Below are 14,108 nucleotides of genomic sequence, written 5' to 3'. Positions count from 1 at the left end.
CGGAGGAGACCATCCAATCACAGCCCCCGAATTCCCCCACGTGTTCATCAGAATAGCTATATAGTTACATATAAGCAAAGCAAACAGATAGTCCTAACTGAACTAAACTGAACTTTATTTAACAAGGATACAGATTTAAGGCTAGGCCATTTCTTACACTCTGTCTTTGAACTCATACACACACACACACACACACACACACACACACACACACACACACACACACCCAACTACAGGATCCGTTCTTGGACACCAGAGTTACCCTATGCCTATCGGTCAATCAGGACCCACATCCCCAAAAGTAAATATCCACGAACAAATAATGTCCATGCGTTGACATCCACAGTTTTTAATATTCTTTGGAGTTGTCATCCTGGCCATCAGCCACCATGTTGATGCTCGATGCGCATGCGCCACGGAAACTCTTCATGTCCGGAGCGGAGCGGGCACGAGCCACGCGATCCTGCACACAATGGCGAAAGGGGAGTGTCTGACCTACCATGACGACTCCAAACACGCTGACGGTTATAACTGGCTTCACGTTGACTTCCATGGCAAGGTACACTCTTTTGAAACATTAAATTCAGCGACACTCATTTTGGGACACATTTGGTTTACACGTAACTGCATATTCTTCTTCTTAGAACAAAATAATTACTGTAGCAATGTAAGCAAAAATCAAAACCAGTATTATTGTCACATCGCCCACAATTGCCTAAGTTAACTTTTGCACACTTTCAGTTAAGTTACACACATCGCTCTAACGAGTGAAGATATTTCCTAGATTTCTCTTTCTTTCCAGCGATGTTGAATGACGACTGTGGTTGAAATCAAGATTAACTGTTTGATTGAGTCTTTGCTTTTTGCTTTTGCCCGATCAACCCAGCTTGTCGGTCTTGGGCTGCCACACACCATTTATTTCACTCCTCAACAACAACAAAACCCGGATAGTTGAAGACTTCACATATATACACGTTCGCAGGGTTTTATGCCAACAGATGGCTTGCCAAGCACCGATGTTTCACTACACAGAGACCAGTTCTAAAAAAGGACATGTGTGAAGTCGCGTCGTGTGTGTTTCAGAGTGGATGGGCAGCGTCCAAGTGGATGGCAATCAGGGCATGTGGAAGTGAGTATAACGTGCTTGAAAACAGACCCAGGTAGAAACAAACAAGTCGCGTAAGGCGAAAATACAATATTTAGTCAAGTAGCTGTCGAACTCACAGAATGAAACTGAACGCAAAGCCATTTTTCAGCAAGACCGTATACTCGTAGCATCGTCAGTCCACCGCTCATGGCAAAGGCAGTGAAATTGACAAGAAGAGCGGGGTAGTAGTTGCGCTAAGAAGGATAGCACGCTTTTCTGTACCTCTCTTTGTTTTAACTTTCTGAGCGTGTTTTTAATCCAAACATATCATATCTATATGTTTTTGGAATCAGGAACCGACAAGGAATAAGATGCAAGTGTTTTTAAATTGATTTGGACAATTTAAATTTTGATAATAATTTTTATATATTTAATTTTCAGAGCTTGTTTTTAATCCGAATATAACATATTTATATGTTTTTGGAATCAGCAAATGATGGAGAATAAGATAAATGTAAATTTGGATCGTTTTATAAAAAACATTTTTTTTTACAATTTTCAGATTTTTAATGACCAAAGTCATTAATTAATTTTTAAGCCACCAAGCTGAAATGCAATACGGAAGTCCGGGCTTCGTCGAAGATTACTTGACCAAAATTTCAACCAATTTGGTTGAAAAATGAGGGCGTGACAGTGCCGCCTCAACTTTCACGAAAAGCCGGATATGACGTCATCAAAGACATTTATCAAAAAAATGAAAAAAACGTCGGGGGATATCATACCCAGGAACTCTCATGTCAAATTTCATAAAGATCGGTCCAGTAGTTTAGTCTGAATCGCTCTACACACACACACACACACACACACACAGACACACACACACACGCACATACACCACGACCCTCGTTTCGATTCCCCCTCGATGTTAAAATATTTAGTCAAAACTTGACTAAATATAAAAAGGATAAGTAAGCGTGCATTTTACATTGAACCTGACAGACGATGCAAATGTGTTTATAATTTAGTATAGTTTTTGGTCATAGATATTGTGCTTGAACCCTTTAATTAATTCTTCACCATCTCTTCATGATTTTCCAACTTGGTGTCTGTCGCCGCGTGTGAATTTCAGGGGAGGGGGGGGGGGGGGGCGTTGCTGATTGCATTACGTGTAGGCACATTTCAGTAATTTGTACTTTTGCACAAATGTTATGATCAAATTTGTACTGCTATTTCTAAAAAGGTGAAATTACAAACCACCCGTTTTAGAAGATTGGTAAGGTAACTTCTCATAGCCCTATGCTGAAGAACACCACCATGTTTGACCCACTTCTGTAGGCACTACACACAACGGCCTCCAACTGCCCGGGTGCCCGCACATCGTCACGAGAGCGGAGTGGGGTGCCCGAGCACCCAGCCGGCAGTTCGGGAACATGCCCGGCACCCCAGCCTACGTGTTCATCCACCACGGCACAGGCCCTAGCTGTCACGATAAAGCCAGCTGTATCCACATCATCAAGGGCTACCAGAACTACCACATGGACACCCACGGTAAGCTCTGGGCTGACTTAACACATGGACACCCACGATAAGCTCTGGGCTGACTTAACACATGGACACCCACGATAAGCTCTGGGCTGACTTAACACATGGACACCCACGATAAGCTCTGGGCTCACTTAACACATGGACACCCACGGTAAGCTCTGGGCTGGCTTAACACATGGACACCCACAGTAAGCTCTGGGCTCACTTAACACATGGACAGGACACCCACGGTAAGCTCTGGGCTGACTTAACACATGGACACCCACGGTAAGCTCTGTGCTGACTTAACACATGGACACCCACGGTAAGCTCTGGGCTGGCGTAACACATGGACACCCACAGTAAGCTCTGGGCTCACTTAACACATGGACAGGACACCCACGGTAAGCTCTGGGCTGACTTAACACATGGACACCCACGGTAAGCTCTGGGCTGACTTAACACATGGACACCCACGGTAAGCTCTGGGCTGGCGTAACACATGGACACCCACGGTAAGCTCTGGGCTGACTTAACACATGGACACCCACGGTAAGCTCTGGGCTCACGTAACACATGGACACCCACAGTAAGCTCTGGGCTCACGTAACACATGGACACCCACGGTAAGCTCTGGGCTGGCTTAACACATGGACACCCATGGTAAGCTCTGGGCTCACGTAACACATGGACACCCACGGTAAGCTCTGTGCTGACTTAACACGTGGACACCCACGGTAAGCTCTGGGCTCACGTAACACATGGACACCCACGGTAAGCTCTGGGCTGACTTAACACATGGACACCCATGGTAAGCTCTGGGCTGACTTAACACATGGACACCCACAGTAAGCTCTGGGCTGACTTAACACATGGACACCCACGGTAAGCTCTGGGCTCACGTAACACATGGACACCCACAGTAAGCTCTGGGCTCACGTAACACATGGACACCCACGGTAAGCTCTGGGCTGACTTAACACATGGACACCCACGGTAAGCTCTGGGCTAATTTAACACATGGACACCCACGGTAAGCTCTGAGCTGGCTTAACACATGGACACCCACAGTAAGCTCTGGGCTGACTTAACACATGGACACCCACGGTAAGCTCTGGCCTGACTTAACACATGGACACCCACGGTAAGCTCTGGGCTGACTTAACACATGGACACCCACGGTAAGCTCTGGGCTGACTTAACACATGGACACCCACGGTAAGCTCTGGGCTGACTTAACACATAGACACACACGGTAAGCTCTGGCCTGACTTAACACATAGACACGCACGGTAAGCTCTGTGCTGACTTAACACATAGACACACACGGTAAGCTCTGGCCTGACTTAACACATAGACACAAACGGTAAGCTCTGGCCTGACTTAACACATAGACACGCACGGTAAGCTCTGTGCTGACTTAACACATGGACACCCACGGTAAGCTCTGGCCTGACTTAACACACGGACACCCACGGTAAGCTCTGGGCTAACTTAAAAATGTTGTTTTTCGTAAGAGGCATATTAAAAGTTGTTCCCCTTATCTTCTAACATGTTGATGTTCACTTTGAAAAACAAACAAATGATTCGTGATTGGCTTAAATCCTGAGGTGATCGCTTCTCTTTGTATCTTGCCTTCTCAACACATGTGATCGAATAGGATAAGCCACAGAACCGAATAAAGCAAAACGGTGCATTCCTTTCTGAGAATTCCCTTGACACAAGCACTTAATGCTATTCCATCCCCAAAAACAATTGTTCGAGTATTACTAACTTTGTACTTTTGAGTTTTCCCTCGAGGGTGGGACAGTCTTTCGTCTTGTTATCGACAAGGCCTTCGTGGGTTGCAGGCTGGCCCGACATCGGCTACAACTTCGTGGTGGGAGAGGACGGCCACGCTTACGAAGCGAGAGGCTGGAAGAAATTGGGAGCCCACACTGTTGGCTACAACGACAAGGCTATCGGTAGGCTTTTTTCTCGTCATCACCAGCTCTGCAGCATTTGTTTCCTTCATGGCCGTCTTCATGGATGGTTGGTTGGTTGGTTGGTTGTTGGTTCTGCCCTTCAATCTATTGGGCTTGTACATGGGACCATCTCTCCACTTGTGCACATACCAAAAATCAACATCTTGACAATTCCCTTGCAGCACAGAAAACGTCCAGACTGTTGATTTGTGCTACGTGTCCTGGTGGAGGCATGGTCTTATTCCAGCGAAAACCTTTACCTTCAATCACGACTGTGTCTTTAATGTCGGCGTTTCAGCCATCTGTGTGATGGGGGACTTCACGAGTCACGTGCCCAACACTGCGGCCCTGCACACTGTCAAGCAGCTGATAGAGTGCGGGGTGAAGAACAACCACATCTCGCAACACTACACCCTCAAGGGGCACCGAGACGTCAACCCCACCTCGTGCCCGGGCACCGCCTTCTGGAACCTTATCCACTCCTGGCCGCACTTCGCTTCGGGCACCAAGATTTATGGTTGAGACATGTGCTTTGTTTGCTTTCGATGCGTGTTCAGTGCTGAAGTTGCGAAGGTTCAGCTTGTTATTTAGCAGGCGTTGCAAAAAAGATTAAATTTATGAAATAAATATTGGAAACTGTTTTGCTATGGAATCTAATTTAATTTTAATCTTTCGACCAGTTGAGGATTATCGTTGTTGTTTTGATTTTCTTCATTTCTTTCTTTCTTGTTAGTGTAGTGGACGTTTGGGGTATTTTGCCAATGAAACTGAGAGATCTTGCAGCCAAAGATGCTGCACAAACAGTTGCTGTTGTCGTTTCTGATACATATACTGTGAGTGTCGTAATTGCTGTTTCACCAATTAAACAGTTGAAATGTCGGGGTGTGTGTGTGTGTGTGTGTGTGTGTGTGTGTGTGTGTGTGTGTGTACCCCCGTTTCCACAGGTTTGGTTGCCTAAATCACCATAAGGCAACCATCCACACGTGGATGGCAACCTAAACTCTGGATGACAACCTAATTGTGTGGATGGTCGCTTCATTTAACACCGTTAAATTGACTTTTTTGACGGAAAGAATGTCATAACAATGTTCAAAATGACATTCTTTCCGTCCTCTATAGGCGACGAAATAGGTCAAATTTTGTGCATTTTTTAGTGCAAAATTCTTCGATGCCGGAGCGAGTACTGCACCCAGTGCTGTTGTAGTGCAAGTGCACTAGAAAGGCACTACACCCAGTGCCGCCTCTTAGGTAACCATCCACACTTTAGGTATGTGTGTGTGTGTGTGTGTGTGTGTGTGTGTGTGTGTGTGTGTGTGAAATTCCCTGTAATTCAACGACATGCTTAAAAGTAAATGTCCGGGGAAACAGGTGTGAAAGTAGTACTTTCATTAAAAAATATCGTTGGGTCCTATGTTTTGGCCATTCCCTAAACACATATCCTAAATACACTTAAAAAAATGGATGGGTTGTTTTTCATTACTTTAGTGCTAGCAAAAAAAGCAAAAACGTATATTTTGTAAATAGTGGTAATTAAACGTCATGTACGGTACCAGTTATTCCGCGGGAAATGGTAAAACCGTATATGCTAGTACTTTTAACGTGGTTTTTGCCCACGGGAGCTTAGTTCGAGACCAAAAAAACAGGGCCGTCGGGTGACTTCTGGCTCTGTCGTGAGGTGAAATGTACAAGCGCCCGTCACGTACGTTACATCAATGTACGTTACCATCATGTAGCTTTAGTGTACAATTATAAAGTACGAGTATGTATACGGCTTTTTCTGTATCACGACGAGCACCCATTGGCCCGTGTTGTGTGTGAACGATAAAGCTACACATGAACACAAAATAATATTGAACAAAACAGCCACACACACAAATGGTGGGATTTTTGTCAAAACCTTCTGGTCGCTTCTAAATGATATTGGGCGAGTAAAGTCTGACACGGTTGTTGTTTTTTTAAAGATGTGGTAATCATCTTAAATTAAAGGCACACTCCGTACCGTGTAAACGATTGGGGTCAGCATCTGAGACCTGGCCAGGCTGTTACATGTGACCATCCCTCCACTTCAACACATCCACACAATCAACAGCCGGCCTGCTTTCTTTGCAAAGTGCAATTTTTGTAACAAAATAATTTCTGAACGGACACTGCGGTAATCATCTTAAATAAATTGATTGGTAAAAAAACTCACTTGTCCGAATGTTAATTTTTGGTATGTGTCCAAATGAAGGGACGATCTTTTTCAATGTAAAACGCCTTGGCAGATCATAGACCCACATCTTTTACACGGGAAGGACAGTGGTTTTAAATAGAATAATGTGTCGACGACGTCTCTCGACCTTAACCTACCAACCCTCCATCCGCTCCCATTTCACACGCACAAAGGGGAGGGGGGGGGGATGTATTATTCGCCTTTCAAGGGCACAAGCGATTAATGTAAAGGTGACTAAAAATGAGACATGGCATGATTTTGCATACATCGTGCCTTGTTCACTATCAGCTGGGCCAATTTGACTCAAATGTCGGTTAGCAGGTGTTGTGATGTTGACTGTAACGTGTTTGCGAAGTTTCACAAATACGCTATTCCCCTTGATAAACAAGATAAGGTTTGACCTTGCAGTATAAGAGAAAAAACACACAACCAGAAATAAATATATGCAGCAGACAGAACTACAGGTGTTTTGCGATTTTCTCTAGAGTATGAAGGTAAGGCTCATTGAAATGTTAGAGCAAAATTCTTTTCTCACAACTACGTCGATTTACTTTTTTTAAATGCAAACTTGCTCAAATCACAAGTTCTCGCGCATTAATAGTTTTTTATGTTTCGTTTTAGCTTGTTTTGTCTTCGTCTTAGCTTGATGGTTGTTGTTTGTTCTTGCCTGAACACCCTAGTAAATAACACAAAATTTACACACATCACTTCATTTCCCCAAAAATAAAGCGGTTTTGCCTCAGAAGACCGAACTTCAAACAGTAATACACGGGGGCTTAAGTTCGTCTGCTACTCAATACGACGGAGAACATTTCCTGAGCAATACTAAAACATGAAGAAAAAACCCAGAAGTATCTGTCTTTACCGCAACAGCAGATCCACAACATAAATGTGAACTTGATTTTATTCTAAACCAAAGAAACTGCTATGAAATGTTACCAGAATGATTTTCATGGAACTATACAACAGGCAGCGCATTATTTTCATCACCTTCCTGCGCAGGTAGGTTGACAATGATCATGATTCGATCAAACTGTGTTACAAAAACACCTCTTTTCTGTGAAAACTGAGGAAAGGAGGAATAAATAGGTTACACACTTCGTCTCAGTGAATATTAAAAATAATGGTCTCATAAAGCTCGCATTTTTCATGATCCGCTAACTTCTAGTTATTCTTCAGTTGTTCGTCGTCGTTCTGGGTCTGCTGCTGGCTGACAGTCGCCATGCTGACGCAGCCGAGTGCGCATGCGCGACTGGCAACCTGCACGTGCGGTCCGGAGCGGGCACGAGCCACGGCATCCTTCACACCATGGCGCCCGGGGACTGTCTGCCCTACCACGGGGACTCCACACACGTGGGCACCATGGTCTGGTACCACCTCGACTTTCATGGCAAGGTAGTATAATTATGTAATACAAGAAAAAACAATAATAAGAAAGTCATTACTGGTAATTAACAAAAGATTACCCAGACAGAGACAGTTTCACCATGTCGTCAGTCTTCCTCTAGAGGAAGGCTAAATGTTATAATCATAATTATGGAACAAATGCATATGCTAACTTCCGGGTGAAGCCGGGTCCTGACTGCTAGTAATCATATAAACAATAAATGTAGACTACGTTCCGGGTTTTTTCTTTCAAACACTTTTGGTATCGTTGGCTCAGTGCGAAAGTGATTTAGATTTTGAGGCTCAAAAGAAGAGATGTGACAAAACAGAAAAGACGTCTTTGTCTTTCCTTTTTTTGTGCTAAATTCTTTAACAGATACTTATTATTATTAATAATAATAATAATAATAATAATAATAAATGAGCATTTATATAGCGCAACATCATAACTTTACAATTATGCTCTTTGCGCTTGACACATTTAAAATTAAAACACAGTTATACAAGCATTTACATCTACATTCATAGTCAACAACGCTTAATTAAAAGCATACACCATCAAACATACATTACAAAAGATTCTTCCACTAACTAAGTAATAAAAACATTAATAAAATAGGTAGTAAAAAACAAGGAAATACCAGCTGAATACCCTTAATCAAACAGAACATGTTATCAACAATGCTGAAAACAGTCCTGGATGTTTATATACATTATCACTAAAAACAACAAATACACTACATGTAGCCTACTGATGGACTGAGAAAACAAAATCAGGGGTTGTATTTCTTGAAGAGGTGCGTTTTAAGTGCTCGTTTGAATGCTTGGGGTGACTGAGAGTGGCGGATTTGAAAGGGGAGAGAATTCCATTGTGTGGGTGCGCAGAAAGTAAAAGTGCGTTGTCCGTATGTTTTGGTTTTGGTGTGTGGAATGGTAAGGATGCGACAGTCAGAAGAGGCACGGAGTTGTCTTGCTGGAGAATAGACGGTGAGGAGTTCAGAGAAGTCAGCAGGAGACGAGCCAGAAAAGAAGTTAAAGCAGAGGGTGGACAGTTTGTAGTCAATGCGGGCTTGAATACAAGGTAACCAGTGCAGTGTGTGAAGAAGTGCTGTTGCGTGATCTCGTTTTCGTGCTTTGAGAATGAGGCCGGCGTGCTGCCGAGTTTTGGACTTTTTGTAGTTTATGCAGGAGGTACAGAGGACAGCCAGAGAGAAGAGAATTGCAGTAGTCAAGTTTAGAAAGAACAAAGGCACAGACAAGAGTGTTAGTTGTTTGAGAGGAGAGTGTGTGGCGAATGGTGCTGATCTTACGAAGCTCAAAATAAGCTGCTCTACAGACTAAAGATATATGTTTGTTAAGGGTCATGTCAGATGAAAGGGTGAATCCAAGGTTTCTAGCTGATGGTGAGAAAAGAATGTCGGTATTGCCTATTTGAACAGAAACAGGTTGGGGAGAGGGAAATGTAGTGTTCTTCTTTTTGCACAGTAAGACTTCAGCTTGAGTTTGTTATCGACCATCCAAGATTTAACATCAGTGATGCATGTCTGAATGGTCTGGATGGCGGAATGTGTCTCTGCAGGGGGACTGGGTTTATACAGCTGGGTGTCATCAGCAAAAGACTGATTTAAAACAGAATGGTTTTGAATCAGTGTGGAGAGGGGCTTAGTGTACATGATGAAAAGAATAGGACCGAGTACTGAACCTTGAGGAACGCCGAAAGAAAGTGGGGTTGGAGCAGACATCTGGCCATCGACAAGCACAGCCTGAGTCCTGCCAATGAGATAGGACTCAAGCCATGCTAGCGGTGGACCGGATATGCCGTACAGAGTCTGAAGTCTATGGAGAAGCGTGACATGGTCAATCGTGTCGAACGCTGCAGAAAGGTCAAGTAGGGTAAGCACTGACACATCACCACCATCCAGAGCAGACAGAATGTCACTGATTACTTTAAGTAGGGCTGTTTCAGTACAGTGAGAAGGGCGATAAGCGGACTGAGAGTGCGAGATCAAATCATGGGTGTTCAAATATGACAACAGCTGCTTCAAAACTACCTTATCAAAAACTTTGGACAAGAATGATAAGTTAGATACAGGACGATAATTCTTCAAAATATTGACATCAAGACTAGGTTTTTTGAGAAGTGGTTTGACAAGTGCAGTTTTGAACAATGATGGAAAAACACCAGATAACAGGCTATCATTGACAATTTGAGTAAGAGTTGGCAACAACACATCAAGATTCTCAAAAAGCAGTGGTGTGGGTATGGCATCAAGTGGACAAGTTGTTGGTTTGGACTTCAGAATAATGGATTTAAGGTCTTTTTCACTGATTGGCTGAAATGATGGAAAAGAACAATCAGTGGGAACATATTATTATTGTGATCATTTTTATGCGCCTAATCTAGATATAGCCCTAGGCGCTTACATATTAATTTCTGCCGTTTGAAATGGAACTTATATGTACATTACTTCTTCCGTTTGCCTTTCTGTTGTTGTTGTTTGTTTGTGTTTTTGTTTGGATTTTTTAGAGTGGATGGGCAGCTTCAGGTTGGCTGACATTGAAAGCTTGCGGCAGTGAGTATGATTTTATACACTAACTCTTGGGGAACTACACTGTTTATTTACTCTCCACTGGATTTACAATTTAGGCCAAACAAAAATATATGTTGGTTTAGGGTAACCCGACCGACCCTATTTTTTTCCGCCGACCCTAAAACTTTTTTTTCCATTTCTCAAAAACAAACCACAAAAAAACAACCATGCCGAGACTAAACATTTTTATTTTTTTATTTTTAAAAAGCCGACCTACCGACCCTATTTTTGTTGGTCATGTTACCATAAACCAACATATATTTTTGTTTGGCCTTATCGTTCCCCTTAGGTACAGCACTCCATAACATTTGAATTCTAACTACAAACCGCTGATTAAATTTTAAAAAATGCAAGTACATCTGTAACGAAATTAATTCCTAATTTTTGCCTTTTTTTTTTTTTACCTCAAAAACTGCAAACTGTCAATGGGAGGCTGAGGTGGTTTTTTTTCCAAACCGAACAGACATAACAACATCAACCAGCACGTTTACTCTCCTCTAGTCTTCCATGACTATCACCCAAGAATCTCAAGCAATCTCTTTTCCCCTCTGAACCTCCTCTGTGTCTATCGGCCATTCTGCTTGACCGGATGGCGATGTGCTTACATGTTTCTTTCTCTTATTTTCTTGTGTGTGTGTGTGTGTGGGGGGGTGTGGGGTGTGGGGGTGTTATTTCCCTTCGTCTGTACGCATAAGCACAAGACCAAAATACGCACGGGAAAGATCCTAAAATCTTTGTCAGAGTACGTTGGGTTATACAAACATGATGCATACATCCCCCCGAAAACGGACTATGACTGCCTAAATAGTGGTGGTGATGGTGGGGGAGGGGGGGGGGCGACCATACTCGATTTGCATAAACAAACAAACACAACTGCACGTCGCAGTAGCAGCTCGCAAAACAGCAGAAAAAGAAGTGTTCTCTATGTTCGGTTTCAGGCAGTTCCCACGGTGGCACTCAGCTGGCAGGCTGCCCTCACATCGTGTCGAGAGCAGAGTGGGGGGCCAGAGCCCCCAAACACGCCCCCGGCAACATGGGCGCTCTGCCCATCTACGTCTTCATCCATCACGGCACGGGCCCTGGCTGTCACGACAAGGCCAGCTGTATCCAGAAAGTCAAGGGCTACCAGAACTACCACATGGATGGACATGGTAGTGGATTGAAAGTTGCTTTGAATTTGTTTATGCCCCAAAGGGTAATTCAGAGCCGACACACATTGAAATAAAAAGAAAACACACCAGTAACCAGGTTAGGTACGTTTATATGTATACACACATGTATAAATCCTGTTTTGGTTCTTGTTTCAAGTTTTGTATGCCCTCTATCTTGAAAGTCAGGGCTACCATAACTACCGTATGAATAAACACGGTCAATTCTGACCAATGTATTAGCTGACTCGACGTTTTATACGATTTGTACATGACAGGATACTTTAGGGCCGACACGCAATTGTTTTTACATTTAGTCAAGTTTTGACTATATGCTGGTAATACTGGCCTGTCAATTTCTGCACGGTTTTTACGTGCACATATTCAGCGCAATAATGTTTTGGTGAAAAAAATGCAGTCTGTTAATTTCACTCTGTGAGTTCGTCAGATTGACTAAATGTAGTAACTTCGCTTCATGCGACTTGTTTAATTAAAATCGGCTCACAAGCAACAATGCGCTGGAGACTAAACACTCTCTAACTGCTTAAACTGGCAAACCTCAAAACAAAGCATAGTTAGTGACGTGATACTCCACTGACTGAAGGTCAAGAATTAAACTAATTCAGCATACATGTAAGCTTTGGATAAACCTTGTGATACGGATAAACCGTGTGATACAGGCTGGTCCGACATCGGCTACAACTTCGTGGTGGGAGAGGACGGGAATGCTTATGAAGCCAGAGGCTGGAAGGAAATCGGCGCTCACACCAAGGGTTACAACTCAAACGGCATTGGTAACTTACTCTTCATACATATATCAATCTGTATTTTTTTCCCAATCTTCTTATCTATCATCCACCTTTAAATTCCTCCACTCGTAATATTGTTGGATTTCGTCAACAATCTCTGCCGCCTTCCTTGTACTTTATGTCGTTCTAATCATTATTGCCAAAGCATTCGATGTAATAAGAAACAGAGAGTATGTTCTTTTACTTTACAAATCATATTGCAATGGAAGTTTTAACAGTAGCGAATACAACAAAGAAATGTTCTGGTCCCGTTTGCCTCGTGGCATCTGTCTGAAGGGAATGCCACACAAGGGCGGATCCAGGATCTTAATAAACTTTTTTGCGCAAACTTGAAGGCGCGAAGCGCCTGAATTGAGGGCGCAGAGCGCCCTAATTGAGTGCGCGAAGCGCCCGAACATGCTGAGGGGGTCCGGGGGCATGCCCCCCCCCCCCGGAATTTTGTTTTTCAAGGAAGCAAAATGCTGCAATCTAGGGCCACCTGAGCTCAGAAACTGTCATTTAATCATCTCTCTCTCTCTCTCTCTCTCTCTCTCTCTCTCTCTCTCTCTCTCTCTCTCTCTTTTTCGCCCGGGCCCCCTTCGCCCCCCCCCCTAAATCCGCCACTGCCACACCAGGGGGCGAGGTAGTAAAGGCCTCGCTTTTGGTCAAGTTCTGCTAAGAAAATAGGATGAAAGTCAAACCAGAGTCTTTCTGAGTCATTCACAGTAATTCGCAGTATTTCACGTGACCGTGTGTGTGTGTTTTAGCAATTTGCGTCATCGGTGACTTCACGAGTCACGTGCCTAACGCGGCGGCCCTCAACACCGTGAAGCAGCTGATAGAGTGTGGACTGAAGAACCACCACATCTCCCCCTCCTACACCCTCAAAGGGCACCGTGACGTGGGCGCCACGGCGTGCCCGGGCACCGCATTCTACAACCTCATCCACTCCTGGTCGCACTACGCTTCGGGCACCAAGCACTTCGGGTAGAGGCCTCTCCAGTCTTTTGGGCGCGAAGGGATCAGTTACAAAGATGAGGGTGCTAGAATCATTTGGGTGCTTGATGCGCCGACGCAGACAAAATGTGTGGACTTACGTTCGGAAATAAACTATGGTTCACAGATTGCGTTTTATCTCTGTAACGTCAGCCGCCCTTCACACCCATGTTCCCCTTTCTCTCTGTCTCAACCTTCTTGTTGTTATTTGTTTATTGTTCATTTGGACTGTGAGAATGCGTTTTTGTGTTCTTGCTTCCGTTGTTTTTGGTTTTGTTGTTTTTTGGGTCATTTCTGTTGTTGTGGCTGGGTTTTTTGTTTCTTCTTCTTTCCACAAACGGCCAAGCAGAGCTATCATCCACTCTTGTGCTTTTAAATATCGTCTTCATACACACATCACAGTTCAAAATCA

General features: G+C 43.7%; 2 protein-coding genes across 2 annotated transcripts in view; both read left to right on the top strand.

Annotated features, from left to right (window-relative positions):
• Nucleotides 1-5,454, top strand: part of LOC138982373 (peptidoglycan-recognition protein SC2-like) — a 6,969-nt gene extending 1,515 nt beyond the window's left edge. Inside the window, exons 2-6 of the mRNA XM_070355633.1 lie at nt 347-559; nt 1,084-1,129; nt 2,423-2,635; nt 4,462-4,575; nt 4,874-5,454. Of these exons, the coding sequence (XP_070211734.1) occupies nt 347-559; nt 1,084-1,129; nt 2,423-2,635; nt 4,462-4,575; nt 4,874-5,097 (810 nt within the window). The 3' untranslated portion in view covers nt 5,098-5,454. The remainder of the gene's footprint in view (nt 1-346; nt 560-1,083; nt 1,130-2,422; nt 2,636-4,461; nt 4,576-4,873) is intronic.
• Nucleotides 5,455-7,154: 1,700 nt separating this feature from the next.
• LOC138982372 (peptidoglycan-recognition protein SC2-like) lies at nt 7,155-13,824 on the top strand. Its single transcript, XM_070355632.1, has 6 exons — nt 7,155-7,281; nt 7,967-8,182; nt 10,701-10,746; nt 11,703-11,915; nt 12,593-12,706; nt 13,468-13,824. Exons 1-6 carry the CDS (start codon nt 7,276-7,278, stop codon nt 13,689-13,691), a joined length of 819 nt encoding a protein of 272 aa, XP_070211733.1. The 5' UTR covers nt 7,155-7,275; the 3' UTR covers nt 13,692-13,824.
• Nucleotides 13,825-14,108: the final 284 nt, after the last annotated feature.

Source organism: Littorina saxatilis, linkage group LG12, assembly GCF_037325665.1.
Source record: "Littorina saxatilis isolate snail1 linkage group LG12, US_GU_Lsax_2.0, whole genome shotgun sequence".
NCBI lineage: Eukaryota > Metazoa > Mollusca > Gastropoda > Littorinimorpha > Littorinidae > Littorina > Littorina saxatilis.
Note: the sequence above shows the minus strand (reverse complement) of the source record. Positions and strands in the feature narration are given on the sequence as shown.

Bases quoted from the DNA above. Each gene is read 5' to 3' on its own strand.
- LOC138982372 (XM_070355632.1), top strand. The intron at 8,183-10,700 runs GTAGTATAATTA...TGGATTTTTTAG, and splicing joins ACCTCGACTTTCATGGCAAG to AGTGGATGGGCAGCTTCAGG. The intron at 12,707-13,467 runs GTAACTTACTCT...TGTGTGTTTTAG, and splicing joins TTACAACTCAAACGGCATTG to CAATTTGCGTCATCGGTGAC.